Genomic DNA, 17,411 nt, shown 5'->3' with positions numbered 1-17,411 from the left:
CCTTATACATACCAAAGCTCACACAATCAACAGGCAACCCTGGCACACTAACCCGAGTTAAGAACTGAGGTGGGCTTAAAGGGTTGCTGAGTGGAGATAGAAAAGATCCCACTGCAACAATCCCTCACCACTTTCAAGTTCACACACACTGCAGCAAAACAAACCTACTTCTCATCTCTCATATTCTTTCTGTCTTACAACCCTAAACAGCTATTCAACACTTAATTCTCTCCTCCGTACCCCAGCGCCTCCTCCCTCTCCTCTCAGCTGAAGACTTTACCTCATTCTTCAAGCAGAAGATGGGTAACATCAGACAAAGCTTTTGCCTAAAGTCCCCACAATCCCTTCTACTTACTACTCAGTCCTCATCCTCCAAAACCAGCTTCACTGCCATTACGGCAGATCAACTTTCCTCTCTAATCTCCAGATTGCATCTCACCACCTGTGCACTTTACCCAATCCCGTCCTACCTCACCCCAAACCTCACAACAGTCTTCCTTCCAACCTTAACCCATCTCTTCATCCGGTCACTAATAACTGGTGTCTTCCCCTCATGCTTCAACCATGCCTCGATCACAACTATCCTCAAAAAGCCCTCACTTGACCCCCATCCTCTCTGTCTAGCTATCGCCCCATATCACTTCTCCCCTATGCCTCAAAACTACTGGATCAACACGTCCATTTTGAACTGTCCTCCCACTCCCTCTTAAGGTACTGTCACACTTAGCGATGTACCAGCGATATGGTCAGGCTCGCTGGTACATCGCTAAGTGGTCGCTAGTAAGCTGCCACACAGGCAGATCTCATCAGCGACATCGCTGGGGACGGGGGTCGCTACTTACCTGTCACACTAGGCGATCCTGCGTCCTCCCGCCCGGCTCCACACTCGTCGCTCATCTCTCCACAGGAAGCGCCGCAGGAAGCTGACGACGAGAAGCGGTCCTGAACGTTCTCGCGCGATCAGCGATAACCAGCGGGTCGTAGGTAAGTATCACACACAGCGATGTCGCTAGCAATATTGCTATAACGTCACAAGTTATAGCGATATTGCTAGCGATATCGCTTAGTGTGACAGTACCTTTAGACCGCTTACAATCTGACTTCTAAGCGCATCATTCCACTGAAACTGTCCTGACAAAAGTCACAAATGACCTTACTGCCAAATCCAAGTGACACTACTCTGTTCTCTGCCTTCAACATAGTGGACCATTTCCTCTTACTACAGCTTCGTTCATCTCTTGGCATCACAGGCCTGGCGCTATCTTGGCTCTCTTCATACCCAACAGACTGGACATTCAGCATCTACCACTCACGCACCACCTCCTCATCATCTCGCCACCTATTGGTCGGTGTCCCCACAAGAATAAGCTCTAGGATCCCTGCTCTTCTCCATCTACACCTTTGGCCCTGGACAGCTCATAGTGTCCCACAGCTTTCAGTATCACCTCTATATGTTGATGACACACAGATCTACATCTCCAGACGAGATATCACCTCCCTACTAACCATAATCCCACATTGTCTGTCCGCTGTTTCATCTTTCTTCTCTGCTAGATTTCTAAACCTTAACAAGGCTAAAACAGAAATCATCATCTTTCCCCTATCTCACTCAACGCCCCCAACAGACCTATCTATCACTCTCCCCAGTCCCGCAAGCTCATTGCCTCGGGGTAACCCTTGAATCCGATCTCTCCTTCAAAACACACATCCAAGCCCTTTCCACTTTCTGCCGAATCCAACTCAAAAATATTTCCTGGATCCGCACATTATTATTATTATTTATCATTATAGTGCCATTTATTCCATGGCACTTTACATGTGAGGAGGGGTATACATAACACATACAAGTACAGTAATCTTAAACAATACAAGTCACGACTGGTACAGGAGGAGAGAGGACCCTGCCCGCGAGGGCTCACAATCTACAAGGGATTGGTGAGGATACAGTAGGCGAGGGTAGGGCTGGTCGAAAGGCGGTTTAGTGGATCAGTGGTTACTGCAGGTTATAGGCATTCCTTAAAGAATCTGAAAAAAACACTAGTGCATGCCCTCATCATCTCCCACCTCAAATACGGCAACCTTCTGCTTTGTGGCCTCCCCTCCCAATCTCTCCTAAACTCTGCTGCCCGACTAATCCACCTGTTGCCCCGCTATTCCCCAGCCTCTCTTCTCTGTCAATCCCTGCACTGGCTCCCTTTTACCCAAAGACTCCAGTTCAAAAACCTAACCATGACATACAAAGTGATCCACAACCTGTCTCCTCTATTCATCTATGACCTAGTCTCCCGGAACTTACCTGCACGAAACCTCCGATCCTCACAAGAGCTCCTTCTCTACTCCCCTCTTCCCACAATCTCATTCAAGATTTCTCCGCGCATCCCCCCCTCCTGTGGAACCCTCCACCCCAACATATCAGACTCTCGCCTACAGTGGAAACCTATAAAAGGAACCTAAAGACCAACCTCATCTGACAAGCCTACACCCTGCAGTAACCACCAAACCGCTGCACGACCAGCTCTACCCTCACCTACTGTACCCTCACCCATCCTTTGTAGATTGTGAGCCCTCATGGGCAGGGTCCTTTCTCCTCCTGTACCAGTCGCTGACTTGTTTTGTTCAAAATTATTATATTTGTGTTTCATAATGTATACCCCTTTTCACATGTAAAGCGCCATGGAATAAAAGGCGCTATAATAATAATAATATCTACTATATCAGTGATCACTATTATATCCATGATGGGACCCTGACTGAAAACAGTACAGTAAACTTGTGTTTTCTGCTCTCCCCAGGACGCTAAACTGCAGCCAGTGGAAGTTGAATTGAGAGACAGGTCACGCATCGGCCGCTCCAACTAAAGGTACTGTCACACTTAGCGATGCACCAGCGATCCCGACCATCGATATGACACAGTCAGGATCGCTGGTGCATCGCTAGGTGGTCGCTAGTGAGCTGCCACACAGGCAGATCTCAGCAGCGACATCACTGGGGACGCTACTTACCTGTCACACTAGGCGATCCCGACATCCTCCCGCCCAGCTCCACGCTCGTCTCTCCACAGGAAGCTGATGAGAAACAGTCCTGGACGTTCTCGCGCGATCAGCGATAACCAGCGGGGGAGCGGGTCGTAGGTAAGTATCAGACACAGCGATATCGCTAGCAATATCGCTATAACATCACAAGTTATAGCGATAGTGCTAGCGATATCGCTTAGTGTGTCAGGCCCTTAAGTCCAAATTACACAAACATTACAGACTTGAATGGAGTGGCAGGTTGCATATGCGACCTGCTTCTCCATTCAACTCCTAGATGCAGTTGAGATTAAGGTACACAAATTCTCTGTCCTGGTGATCAGTGGGATAAACTAAACAATTAACTATTCAACAACTAGGTGATAACCTGTTTAGGCTAAAATAAACCTTTGAAGGGGATGTCCAGGCTTGGGCTCAAGTCAATATGTTACTCCACAATTAAGAATCCTCACAGTGAGCATAGTGCCCGGTGTCAGGATTCTCTGGTGACAGGAGACGGCTGTCATGTGATCGTAAGTATGCAATTTGGATACTTTCGGCCACATTCCAACTAGACGTGCGTGGCCTCGCTCAATACACTTGTATTGAATGAGGCTGCGCACATCTAGTCAGCATGTAACCACATGTATGAAAATCGCTCCCGGAACCGGAGAATCCTGTCTGCGCACTGTAAGGATTCCAAAGTCTGGTCACATAAAGGCGTTCTCCAGGCTTGGGGTTCACTCCAATATACTGCGGTCAAGCTCCAGAACACGGATAGACGAGCACAGTATAAATACTAGGAAGTCCTGTATTTCGAAGACCTAGTGCTGGTCCCAGAATACAGACCTATACTAATATGCCATTACTTGCTGAAGGACAACAAGCCATTAATATATATATATCTGTATGGCCCCCGTAACAGAACCAACATGGCCTGAAAAATATACCTCTTCCTGCTACAATCTCAACAGGCTACATGTAAGGCTTAATTTCCCCTATGGTGGCGCTGTAGTTGAGCCACACGTCAGACAAGTGCATACAAGATTACTACATCAAGCCAAAGGAAAAAAAAAAATGAACTGACCTAGTGAATTTGCACATGGTGGCTGCTTGGAATTTCCATGCTAAAACTAGAACTCTAAATTCTGTAGGGTCCACGCACAAGTCATTGCAAAACCGTTCCATGCCTTCCTCCAAGATGGCATCTTCTCGTTCATCTTTGTATCTCCTGAACAAGTCTTCGATTCTCTGCAAGGATGACACCTCTGCTCCCATGCCCGACTCTTTCTTCTTGGCATCACCAGCTGGCCCTTGAAGATGGCTGGGCTCTACTGCGGCATCCTGCCCTTTCTTTGTTCCGTTGACCAAGATGTCTCCTGCGGCCTTCCCTCCTGCTGACGTGTATTCTTCTTTGTGTCCTGAGCTTCTCTTATGGGACTTGTTAGACTCCCGGTCACCATTTTTGCTGCCTAGTGTGGATGAAGGATTCTTACACTTTGTGACACACTGGCCCATGTTTAGCGTGTCCAGTTTTAGAGCAGTCCGCCTTGTACCAGACACCGTCTCAACGGATGTTGGATACACGTCACCATGCCACCATCCCGAGGAGCTGTCTGACCTGGAGGAAGGAAAAAAAAAATACATCAGGATTTGCTAACCTCTTTTTTTTTTCCAAAGAAATTATCCTCGATTGTGAAAAAAAAAGGTCTGCTTTCTTCCAAAAACAGTGCCACCCCTGGTTGTGTATAGTATTGCAGCTCAGCTTGAGTCCTGTTAATAGACCAGAGCTGCAATACCTATCCAATCCATGAACAATTGGGGGGTGGAGGGATACACTTTACTTTTTTGGAAGAAAGCATGTTTTTCTAATCCTTTAAACCATAATTACACAGAAATTAATTTCTTTGAACTCCACCAGGAATTCAGAAAATGATCTGAAGAAATAAATAAATTGCAAGTCTTTGTTCAGTCATGATATTTTATCGTCCATATGTAGATTGTAATCCCCAGACCGGCTGCAAGTTTCATAATGCCCTTATGTATGCATACAGTGGCATGTAAAAGTTTCGGCACCCCTGGTCAAAATTACTGATATTGTGAACAGCAACTTCCAAGATTAAATGTTTCTAAAAGGTCTAAAGTTAAAGATGACACATTTCGTTTGTATTTTAGGCAATATATGTTTTCATCTTTTACATTTTAAAAATTACAAAAATGAAAATGAGGTGATGTAAAAGTTTGGGCACCCTCCATGGTTAGCACCTAGTAGCACCTCTTTTTGTAAGTATCACAGCTAGTAAACATTTTGTAGACAGATGAGATTTTCAATTCTTGTTTGGAGGGATTTCCTTCCATTCTTCCAGTTCTGTGAGATTCCTGGGGCGTCTTGCATGCTCTGCTATGTTGAGGTCTTGCCACAGATTTTCAATGATGTTCAGATTAGGGGACTGTGAGGGCCATTGTAACACCTTCAGCTTGCGCCTTTTAACGCACGTTTAGGATAATCAGTGATGAGCGAGCGTGCTGGGATAAGGTGTTACCATGCTCCTGTGCTAACCGAGTGTCTTCAACGTTGACAAAAAAATATGTTTGCGTCCCCACTGCTGCATGTCTTGTGGCTGTTCAACATGTGCAACACATGCAGGGATTGTCTGTTTGTTAGGCAATCCCTGCATGTGTTGTGGATGTCGAACAGCAGCGAGACGTGCAGGAACTCAAACGTATTTTTCAAGCACGCCGAAGTCACTCGGTTAGCACACGAGCATGTTCAGATAACACCTTATCCCAGCACGTTCACTCATCACTAATCATTATCCATTTGTAGAAGCCATCCTCTTTTCACCTTCACCTTTTTTTTTACAGATGGTGTTATGTCTGCATCAAGAATTTGTTGAAATTTCTTCGAGTCCGTTCTTCCTGCTACCTGTGAAATGTTCCTTGTGCCATTGTCTGCCCCCATGCTTAATGGATGGCGAGATGTTCTTTTCCTGAAATTATGTGCCTTTTTTCTCCACACATTAATCACTGTGGCCAAAGAGTCCTATTTTAACCTCATCCGTCCACTGACGCTGAATTTTCTTCTGAAGCCTCTTCCATGAAGGCCATATTTGTGCAGGTGTCTGAACAGTAGAACAATGTATCACAACTCCAGTGTCGGCTAAATATTTATGAAGGTCTTTTGCAGTTAAGTTGGGGTTCTGATTTGCCTCTCAAGCAATTCTACGAGTAGCTCACTGAAATTTTGCTTGGTCTTCCAGACCTTATCTTGACTTCCACTGTTCCTGGTAACTGCTATTTCTTAATTACATTTCGAACTGAAGAAAGGGCAACCTGAAAACGCTTTGCTGTCTTCTTATAGCCTTCTCCTGCTTTGTGGGCCTCCACCTGCTTTGTGGGCCTCCACCATTTTCAGAGTGCTAGACAGCTGCTGAGAAGAACCCATGGCTGCTGCTTTTTGGCACAAGGTTAGAGAAGGCTGGGTTTTTATAAAGCTGGGAAATTTGCCTTTCCTAATGATGATAGTGAAAAAGCCATAATGCTAACAGGCTAATTAAGGTCTGAAACCTTGGTCAAAGTTATCTGAGCACACACATCTCTAAGGGCACCCAAACTTTTGCATTGACCCATTTTCCTTTTTTGTTATTTTAAAATGTAAAAGTTGAAAAATATATATTTTTTCCTAAAATACACACAGATTATCCAGCACTCACAAAACCATGGGATCACCATTGCCTCTTTGCACTGAAGGACCAAGCCCTAAAAATAACGATATTATAAATACATAATAGCAAGGATTGACCTTTTTAACCCAACTACATGGGCATGGAAATCTTAGAAAGTTGAAAAAAGTGATATCTTGATCTCGGTGATCCGATATCTTCTTCTAGATAAATCCTCTTTTTGTTTAAATATGTAAATGAGCTCTTAAGATCTATGGGCTGGACCTAGATCTCCCTGAGAATCTGCCTCCAGAGCTTATTTTAAATAGGGGGGGGGGGCGTAACTAGTGTGAGATATGTAGATCAGGAGAGCAGACTGTCAGTCATTACATGTCTCACACTGGTAATGCCCCCTTATTTAAAATAATCTCTAGAGGCAGATTCTCAGGGAGATCTATGTCCGGCCCATAGATCTGAAACGCTCATTTACATATTAAGAAAAATGTAGATTTCTCTGGAATAAGACAACGGATCGCAGACAACAAGGTATCATTTTATTCAGCTTCCTATGACCTGCATGCCCATATAGACTGCTTAGGATGGTTGATCTTACTGAAAATTCCCTTTAAGTTAAAGGGACTCCACAAGCACAGAATGACTGTACTAAGTCCCAGCCGCTCAGTGCTTCACGGAGGGGCCAATTATTTAAATACACCTTCCCACCTGCTTATGACCCCACCATTTCCATCCCCTTCTTTGACCGACATGGCCAGACTGCATCCTGCTATATGTGCATTTGTCATCAGACAAGGTTCTGGTAAGGCCATATCTTGTTGTGTGAGTTTTTTAAATTTTTTCTATGTTAGCAGTTTTGATATTAGTGTTAGGGACCTGCAATATCATGAGGAACCTTGACGTTGGCTTGCAGGCTATATCTATTTTGGCCAAAATCTTAACCAATACCTCATTTAATGTACTTATTGAATGCATTAATTTTTTTTTTTTTTTTTTTTGCACTTACATCATTTTTTGCAGGATGCAGCCGGGCCTCTTTTTGTTGGCTTGGTCTATAGGGTCATCTGTCACTGTGTGTTGCATATTTTAGTGCTGTAGCAGCCCGCCTGCTAATACTATGGGCGTCATTAATAGGTTGCAAGCCAGACACTTTGCATCACACTTACATACGTGTGACTGACGTCCTATGCAAGCCTTATCTATGTGCATTTCTCCTACAAGGCAGGCAACCCCACCATGGTTTGTTAGGTGTGGGGTGGTTGTATTTATCAGTGGATTGCACCTGAGCTGCCCCTTGCCTCTATTAGTGGAGGCCCGCTGCATCCTGCTATATGTGCATTTGTCATCAGACAGGGTTCTGGTAAGGCCATATCTTGTTGTGTGAGTTTTTTTATACCAGAATTAAGGCTTTTTTTTTTTTTTTAAAGGATTCTGTATGGATACAAATCAGTTTCCTTGGGCCATATAAGCGGTGTAAATTGACGGCTGCTGTGGATTTGACATCCGCTTCATGCCCACTCTGTGTTGCGGATATCACAACTATTTCTACGCATAAATACTGACCCATTTCCATCAGAAGAGCTCTGCCCAGTAACACCGGCCTGACCATCGAACAGTCCTGGCAGCACAGGACCGTGAGGATGTAAGAGGGATTGTATACAGGGACGCTGCTGTATTCTGCCCAGATGAACAGTGTCCTACACATGAGCTGACCGGGGCGCTCCCGCTCTCTGGATCTGATATTGACCACATTTCCTAATAAAGGAAATTCATAGAATTCTTAAAGCAGAACAGGTTACAAAGAAGCTGATTCATGCTCACAATTAGGGAGCATCGTGTCTCCCAGATTTCAGGACGGGGCTTTATTTTTATGTTTAGGAATTACTGATGCTGAAGAATTTGCTTGCATTTTTCAGGCTGCACTAGAGACCAAGTCCTCTGTCTCGCAATTTGCATATTTAACTTCTCAGATAAGCATTGCATGGCTCCTTACTCTGGCATGTCACTGTCCATAAAGAAACACCATGCATTGAAAAAAAAATCTAAATTTTCCAAAATATTTTATTATATCTTCCAAATAATGGAGCGCAATAAACTGGACATTTATTACTCCGAGAAGCTCTAAATCTTGTCTCCTGGTCATGTGTCCTGGTCTATGAATCACTTGTATATTTCTTTTTTAGGAACAAGAGCACGGCCAAGACGGGTAAGTAGGAAAATCCTTCACAATCTCAGTACAAGTCCTAGTAAAGGCTGGAAACATGATGACAGTTACTGAGACCAGTGTGAAATTAGTACTAGTGTGGGACTGATAGAATAAAAAAGGATCTGACTACACAAGGTTTATTGTAGTCTGTTACCATGGAGACACATTGTTCTGTATAGAAGCTGTACACATGTAATCACAGAAAATATTTAAAGGGATATTACCGTTTTATAAGCCGATATATCGCTTCATGATCGTTTGGGGTTCAACTAATCGATCCTGAGCATGAAGGGGACACAGTGCGGGGTCCCTTTCAAGACATTCCTTGGACAACAGCATTTGTACAGGGAACTGTAGCTGGCCCCATTTAAGTGAATAGACCCTTGATGAAGTGTCCAGCGATTGACCGTGTCAGGGAAAAATAGCGCTAATCAGTACTGCAGACCCTACATTCTCAGGATCCAATGGGTCGAACCTTCAGTGATGATGCAGTAAATTGCTAGGATTGGAAAACCCCTTTAAATATAACTTATTGCAAAGTTGTTTCGTTTCAGGGGCAATAAAAAGTGGGATTGTGAAGGAGATCACGTTCTTTATGAATGACAAGGTCATTGATGCTGGAGTTGTGTTTTCACCAGAAAAATCCCCAAAATCTCCAAAAATCTCAAAGTGATCTAATCTAAAAGTGGCATGAACCCAACTGCATCTGAACTCCACAGAGGGGTATATAACCACAGCCGCTCACCCATACAACTGCCCAACCTTCCCTCGCTGGCAACATTCGGGGAATGACGTTCCTCAATAATCTGTGCAGCAGGTAACATTGTATGGAATTGTCATTTAGGCAATTGTATAATACCATAGTCTGTGTCCCTAAGAGCAGTCAGGGCATGTGTGACACATGGGTCTTTTCTGGGTAGACATCAGTTAATATTTGTTATATTGCACATACTACAATCAGATATGAAGGGACCAGATGACGCGGCTGAAGTTACACGCCATATCCAATATAGAGGTTTGTAATTTTCAATTCCAGAGAAGGACTAAAAAAGGGGAATATTCATAAGTACACTGTGCCCTCTCCAAGATAAAAATGCTAGTTACCATTATGAATGTATTTAAAGGGAATGTGTCACCAGGTTTTGCTATGTAATCTTAGAGCACCATGATGTACGGGCCGAGAGCCTGATTCTAGTGATGTGTCACTAACTGGGCTGTTTGGTGTATTTGAAAAAAAAAAATAAATAAAAAATAATTAAATTATCACTACAGGACTAGTTGTCTTGTGCCAAGTAGTCCTCCTGCTCAGTGAAACCCCGCCCCCAAGACCGATTGGCAGCTGTCAATGCAGTGTACACAGAAACCTGCCAATCAGTGGTGTGGGCGGAGTTATACTAGACCAGGCATTCTCCTGCTGATAAAACAGCAAGAAGCCCAGTAAGTGACACATTGCTGCAATCAGGATCTCAGTCCCTTCATGATGCTGCTTTCAGATAACAGCAAAAGCCTAGTGACAAATTCCCTTGAAAAGGTAATGACAGAAATAAAAAACAATCACGTTCAATCCTTTGTTCTCAGGGAGCTACGACCCTATCAAAGATGTCTGCAGCGACTTATTCCCATATTCCTATTGAGGACACATTATTGGGAGACAGATTTACTGATCAAACAGGTATTTGGCCAAGACCCATCTAAAGCTGCTACACTCCAACATGGGCTCTGCTTCAGCTCTATGACTATAGGGGTCATTGCAGTATAGATACTCGTATAGGTCAAGTAGGATTGGGTGGGGACTGCTGAGACCCTCCAGTGATTTCTCGAATGAAGAAGCAGAAACACTAAGAAAGCTCAGCGCTGCTCTGCACCTGTTGGGTCCTCCCAGATGAACGCCCATTTATAGTGGCTCAGCGAGTGGAAGAATCGCTGTGCACATCAGCACATAGGATAATGTAAGGTGACTCCCTCTATACACAGTAGATAATACAGGATCCACCATTCACAATAGGTGATGTCACAGCTCACCTCCTCCCCCTCGTCATCCCTGTGCCCATATAGAATGCTCCAATACAAATGAGCAGGGTCTGAGTCAGTCTACTGCTGCTAATGCCAGTATGCCCAAAAGGAAGAACGAGCCTAATAATAAGTCTAGTTGCCAGTGAGAAAATATGACAAGGGGTTGGGCCACTACTAGGACCACACCTTTCTGATCTAAAGGTTTGACCCGCGATAAGAATTAAAAAAGCTTATACTCCCTTCCCATGCCGACGCCGATCCAGCGTAGGGTATGAGAAGAAGGGGTTGTCCAAGTAGTGGACAACTTCTTTAAAGACAATGATATGAAAACTAATAAAAACAATATTAATTTATCATTTTAAGGCTGATTTCACACTTGCGTTTTTTTGCGCAAAAAAACGAAGGCTTTTTTTTTCCTATTCTTAACATGGGTGCGCATACACATGTTTGTATGCGCATGCGTTTTTTGTAGTGTGCGCTCGGGCGCACAAAATGCACTCTGTTGCATTTTTTGAGCGTCCGACTTGCCCCCAAAAAACGCATGTGCACGTTTTGTTTTTTTTTTCACCCAACCACCCATTATAGCCTATGGGTGCGCTGACTATTTTTATAAACGCATGCGGTTTTTTTAAAAAAACGAGCACAAAACCGCAAAAAAAAGCACAAAAACGCATGATGCGTTTTTTATGTGCGTTTGCACTGCGCACGGTGCGCAGCGCAAAAAAAACGCAAGTGTGAAAGTAGCCTAAGTAATTTTAATTAACAAAACAAAAAAATCTTGATTTATATTAACAGGTCATTTTGTAATGACATCTTCCCTGTAAAAGATGGCAGTGCAGACACTGGCTAACGCTTACCCATGTCTTATGTAAGGTTCCTGACATCATATGAGTAGGGGCTTCATCTTATTTGTATTGTCTAACATGTTCTGGAATCGGCTGTAATTCAGGCGTCTCATCAGAGGGGGGTCACTTCTTATCAGGTGATGGTATATCCCCCGTCACTGACCCTGAAAATGAAGGAGCCTCAGCCGCGCACTGTGCAGGGGAATGAAGTTCAGCAGCTTCTAGCACAGAAGGGACCAGCTGCTGCTCTAGCCCTGCCACCATGCTTTACACTTCAACTGCACTTTTTAGATTGGCTGCTGGTCTGGCCTTTTCAGGACTCTAGATTTTCTGTGACTGACACGGGAAAAAAAACTTTTTTGTCCTTTTAAATGGGGCCAACAATCGGCCATCGATTCTAATCAATCCTCACCATGTAACTGTAAGCAGGAGATGTGCGGCCAGCAAGATCCAGCTGTAACAGCATGGGGGCCTTCGGTCGTAACATCATCTGCACATATACTTGGCGGAGATCTGGTGTAATACACCTATGTGAGCGCTACACTTTCCTAATACTTCCTGCAGCTACAGAGATACAGGCAATGAAGAATGATGCCACGGGACACACAATAAAAAACAAACTAGTAAGCTGCCAAGATGAGGGAAGTAATAAAAGCCTTGTATTGATGTCTCCTATACCAGCATTAGTCCTATTAATTAATAGCTTCTTCTTATACTGACAACTGCGGTCAAGGAAAACAGCTGTGGGTATACTCACTGAGATAATGGGATGACAGGTTTACAGCCACAGATGAAAAACACCAGCAAGAAAGCGACAGAGTGCGAGCGACAGAGATAGGGAGCAAGTGCAGATACGCGAGCGACAGAGATAGGGAGCAAGTGCAGATACGCGAGCGACAGAGATAGGGAGCAAGTGCAGATACGCGAGCGACAGAGATAGGGAGCAAGTGCAGATACGCGAGCGACAGAGATAGGGAGCAAGTGCAGATACGCGAGCGACAGAGATAGGGAGCAAGTGCAGATACGCGAGCGACAGAGATAGGGAGCAAGTGCAGATACGCGAGCGACAGAGATAGGGAGCAAGTGCAGATACGCGAGCGACAGAGATAGGGAGCAAGTGCAGATACGCGAGCGACAGAGATAGGGAGCAAGTGCAGATACGCGAGCGACAGAGATAGGGAGCAAGTGCAGATACGCGAGAGACAGAGATAGGGAGCAAGTGCAGATACGCGAGAGACAGAGATAGGGAGCAAGTGCAGATACGTGAGAGACAGAGATAGGGAGCAAGTGCAGATACGCGAGAGACAGATAGGGAGCAAGTGCAGATACGCGAGAGACAGATAGGGAGCAAGTGCAGATACGCGAGAGACAGAGATAGGGAGCAAGTGCAGATACGCGAGAGACAGAGATAGGGAGCAAGTACAGATACGCGAGAGATAGGGAGAAATTGAGCATGTGTGAGAGTCAGAGATAGGTAGCGAGTGCACATGAGATGCAGAGGCGAGGCATATATAGAGCAAGTGCCAGGGCTGTGGAGTTGGTGTAAAATTGCCATCTCCAACAATATACAATAAATTGAGTACAATGCAGGATGTGCTGTAAATGTTTTTATAAGAATTTGGGAAAATTATGAAATGTCCTATAAAACGTCTGTTCCTGATCTGTTCCTGCGTGCTGGCCAGCGGGAGACCAACGATCAAGAAAAGACCTAGGACACTCCTGCACGATCAGCGATACCCGGCGGCGGTGGGGCGGTCGCTGATAGGTGTTACACACAGCGAGATCGCTCTGAGGTCACTGTTGCGTCACAAAACTTGTGACTCAGCAGTGATCTCGCTTAGGGTACCGTTACACCTAGCGACTCACCAGCGATCCCGACCAGCGATATGACGCGGTCAGAATCGCTGGTGCATCGCTAGGTGGTCGCTAGTGTGCTGCCACTCAGGCAGATCTCACCAGCGACATCGCTGGGGACGGGGATCGCTACTTACCTGTCAGACGAGGCGATCCTGCGACCTCCCGCCCGGCTCCACGCGTCGCTCATCGTCACAGCAGGAAGCGCCGCAGGAAACTGACAACGAGAAATGATCCAGCAGCTTCTCGCGCGACCAGCGATAACAAGCGGGGGAGCCGGTCGGAGGCAAGTATCACATGCAGCGATATCGCTAGCAATATCGCTGCAATGTCACAAAATCGGTGACTTTACAGCGATATCGCAGTGTGTAACGGGGGCTTTAGTGTGATGGGGGCTTAAGGATCATGGCTTTTAGTTGAGATGAATCTGTGCTGAACTTTGTGTACATGCTCAGTAGTGAGGCAGTGCTGGGGAGTCAGAGTCATGGAGATGAATCTGTGCTGCACATTATGTACATGCTCAGTAGTGAGGCAGTGCTGGGGGGGTTGGAGTCATGGAGATGAATCTGTGCTGCACTTTATGTACATGCTCAGTAGTGAGGCAGTGCTGGGGGTTCGGAGTCATGGAGATGAATCTGTGCTGCACTTTGTGTACATGCTCAGTAGTGACACAGTGCTGGGGGGGTTGGAGTCATGGAGATGAATCTGTGCTGCACTTTATGTACATGCTCAGTAGTGACCGATGCTGTGGAGTCGTAGAGTCAGGGAAATTGAAGAGTCAGAGGTTTGGCTTACAACCTCACAGCCCTAGCGGGTGCACATGCGCAAGACATACGAAGAGACACAGATATGAAGCAAGTGTAAACGCATGATACAGAAAGTGACAGAACTAGGGAACGAGTGCGTGCATGAGATATGGAGAGACACAGAGTTGGAGACCGAAAAATATGAATAAAAGACAGAAAGGGAGGGACAAGAAAGGCGCAGCCCCAAAATACATGTGAGGGGGGCTTAATGCATAGGCTTAGCTACTAAAACAAGTAGTCAGCTAGCCCTCTTACCAAAGGACTAAAAAAGTCTGAAAACAAAGTGTCCAGGATTCGTATTGGGCGGCTGCCGGGGGGCCGCTGGACTTATATAACTACATTAATAATCTTTATCTTTATTTTTTAATAATATGTTTATTTTTATAGTAGTTACTTTATCATTTAAAGCTCATGCATGTTTTTTTTAAATCTAGAACAACCAGTGTAGGTCATACTTCTGATCACTGGCCAAAAAGTTTTTTCCCCGTTCCCCGTCGGACTGTTCATAAGCCTGGTGTAGCGCCATTATTAGAGAGGTACAGCGCCATCTGGAGCTGTAGAATAGAGCTTCAGGGAGTCGCTGTGCCTCCATATCGGCCCCATGCACGCAGCTCTGAAGCCATCTTCTCTACGTTGCCACAAGGTCTATGTTGCAGTCAGTGCGTCAAGGCCAGGCATTACAGGAAAAATAGCCCGTTGTGTACAGTCACTTCCCACCGCGGCTCCACCACGACTCCATTTTATTGTGGCAGCTCATTGTCTGCCTCATGAATCATTCACTCAAGAATTTTAAAGTCAGAGGGCCATTGTGCTCCCCTCACAATACACGGCTAAATGTGCAGCCAGGACAGAGTTAATGGGACTCCATTTTTTCCCAGTCACAGAATAAGTGGCGAAAAATAGTCCACAGTGTAATGTGTGTGACATAAAGGGTGTGATGAGTTGGTGGTGTAAAGGTTGCAACCTCCTCCCTAGGATCCCAGTCATTCTAGATGGAAAGGCAGGTAGTTATTCTCCACTGGAATGGGAGACACGGAAATCAACACTTTCACTCATTTTGGTGGCAGTAAGACCCCCAGCGATTAGGAATTATTTAGCGGATAAATGTATATCCATAGTAATCAGAGCACCATAAAGAAACCTGCACACAAGATAAAAGGGTGCCTCATCACAACTAATCGCTAGCCACAATGGGGGCTGCTCATTGTTCCTGCAGCGCCCACTACAGGGAATATTTGGAATTACATTCCACAATTCAAACATTTTCTATGGCCCCTTACTTTTGTGCCACTTTCTAAGCTCCTTGATTTGGCAACTAGAAGGCTCTAAACTTAATTTTATATATTTCTGGATTAAGGTATAAACCCAATCTGGTCCTGTAAACAAGTGTTGTCAGTCGGCGTGGTCCCCAATGTAGGAGCAGGCAAATCCGAATCAGGAGTGGCCCTACCACAAGTAATAGAGCGGCTCTCATAAAAGAGACATCCAAAATCTGATCTGACAGCTCTCATGTTCCAAAATACCGAAGAAATGCCGCTATTATCCAACATGAAAACACACGTACTGTTATCTCACTATCCCAGGAACATCTAAATATCCAGCAGCACGGTGCTGGGGTCAGTAAGTCAGCAGACGATTTCACTTCTTCATACAGAAGCTAGTGACAAAGCAGAGAACGTCAAACCACAGCACTCACAGCAGGTGGCGGTGCCACCCTGACGGAGGCGATGGCTCCCAGGACCCCACAACCACAGGTGGAATAGAAGCGAGCACAGGGAATACAGCCTTATTTTTTCTTTGGTCTTAACTGGAGAAGAAATGTTTTCAGTAAACTCCTGTGGTCCCCTAGGTGGCAGCTGCAGGTAACCACAGAACATGCCCATCCACGCCTCCGGGGCATAGGCTGCTGCCGCCCGTCCACCCAACCCCTCCGGGGCATAGGCCGCTGCCGCCCGTCCACCCAACCCCTCCGGGGCATAGGCCGCTGCCGCCCGTCCACCCAACCCCTTCGAGGCAAAAGCTACTGCCGCCCGTCCACCCAACCCCTCCGAGGCATAGGCTGCTGCCGCCCGTCCACCCAACCCCTCCGGGGCATAGGCTGCTGCTGCCCATCCACCCAACCTCTCCGAGGCAAAAGCTACTGCCGCACGTCCGCCCAACCCCTCCAGGGCAAAAGCTAGTCACCCGTCCACCCAACCCCTACAGGCGGACACTGGCGATGCTGCCTGTCCACCACTCCAGGGCGAACGCTGACACTGCCGATGCCACCCGTCCACCCCTCCAGGGCAAAGACTGGTAACGCCAATGCTGCCCATCCACCCCACTAGGGCAAAGGCTGCCGACGACCCTCCGCCCTCCAGGGTAAGCACTTTCCTTATATGACAAGTAATAATGCACAATTTTTATCTGGTGATCTAAAATATAATTCAAGTCAAGTGATTTCTCTTGTGAGACTTCAAATGACATCCCCGGACTGAGCAGCTCTCCATACGGTTTGATGGCATGAGAGGCGCAGAACACAGACCAACAGTAAGAACCAACACCCAGGGGAGGTCATCACACTGGTTTATTCCTCGGGTTATTTACCTACCTGTGAAATTTGTTACAGCTGAAACTATTTCTATCGCTAAGTATTTTATTTCCCCGTAGGGTGTTTCTAGGAGGATTTTTAAAGTTACAGGAGTTAGCTGTAAGCATGCAAAACCATTAAAGGATTGCATCATGCAGCGAAAATATAAAATACCATCTGCAGAACGTGAGATCACAAAAAACTGGAGTTAAATATTAATGCTGCTGTACAGTGGATAAAAGACGGCCGAGCTCAGAGCAAGCTACGGAAACTACATGCAAAATCCACCAACACATTATAAAAGGAATTTGCTGCAATCCGTAAACAGTCGAGGGTTAAATTTTAATTGTCCATAGGCGGAAAATAAACCACAATACTTACCTTCCCCAGGTATTTCAGGGCAGGCTGCAGCAGTGATTTCACGCAAATA

General features: G+C 45.6%; 1 protein-coding gene across 1 annotated transcript in view; it reads right to left on the bottom strand.

The window, feature by feature from the left end:
• DCUN1D3 (defective in cullin neddylation 1 domain containing 3) overlaps window positions 1–17,411 on the bottom strand; it is a 35,624-nt gene that overhangs the window by 11,721 nt on the left and 6,492 nt on the right. The window contains exon 2 of the mRNA XM_073543036.1: window positions 4,099–4,632. Coding sequence (XP_073399137.1) covers window positions 4,099–4,632 — 534 coding nt within the window. The remainder of the gene's footprint in view (window positions 1–4,098; window positions 4,633–17,411) is intronic.

The sequence above is a fragment of the Dendrobates tinctorius genome, unplaced genomic scaffold (genome assembly GCF_039654945.1).
Source record: "Dendrobates tinctorius isolate UK_male_01 unplaced genomic scaffold, ASM3965494v1 ptg000129l, whole genome shotgun sequence".
NCBI classification, from domain to species: Eukaryota; Metazoa; Chordata; class Amphibia; order Anura; family Dendrobatidae; genus Dendrobates; species Dendrobates tinctorius.
The sequence above is the reverse complement of the archived record's forward strand: the minus strand, read 5'-3'. Positions and strand labels throughout refer to the sequence as shown.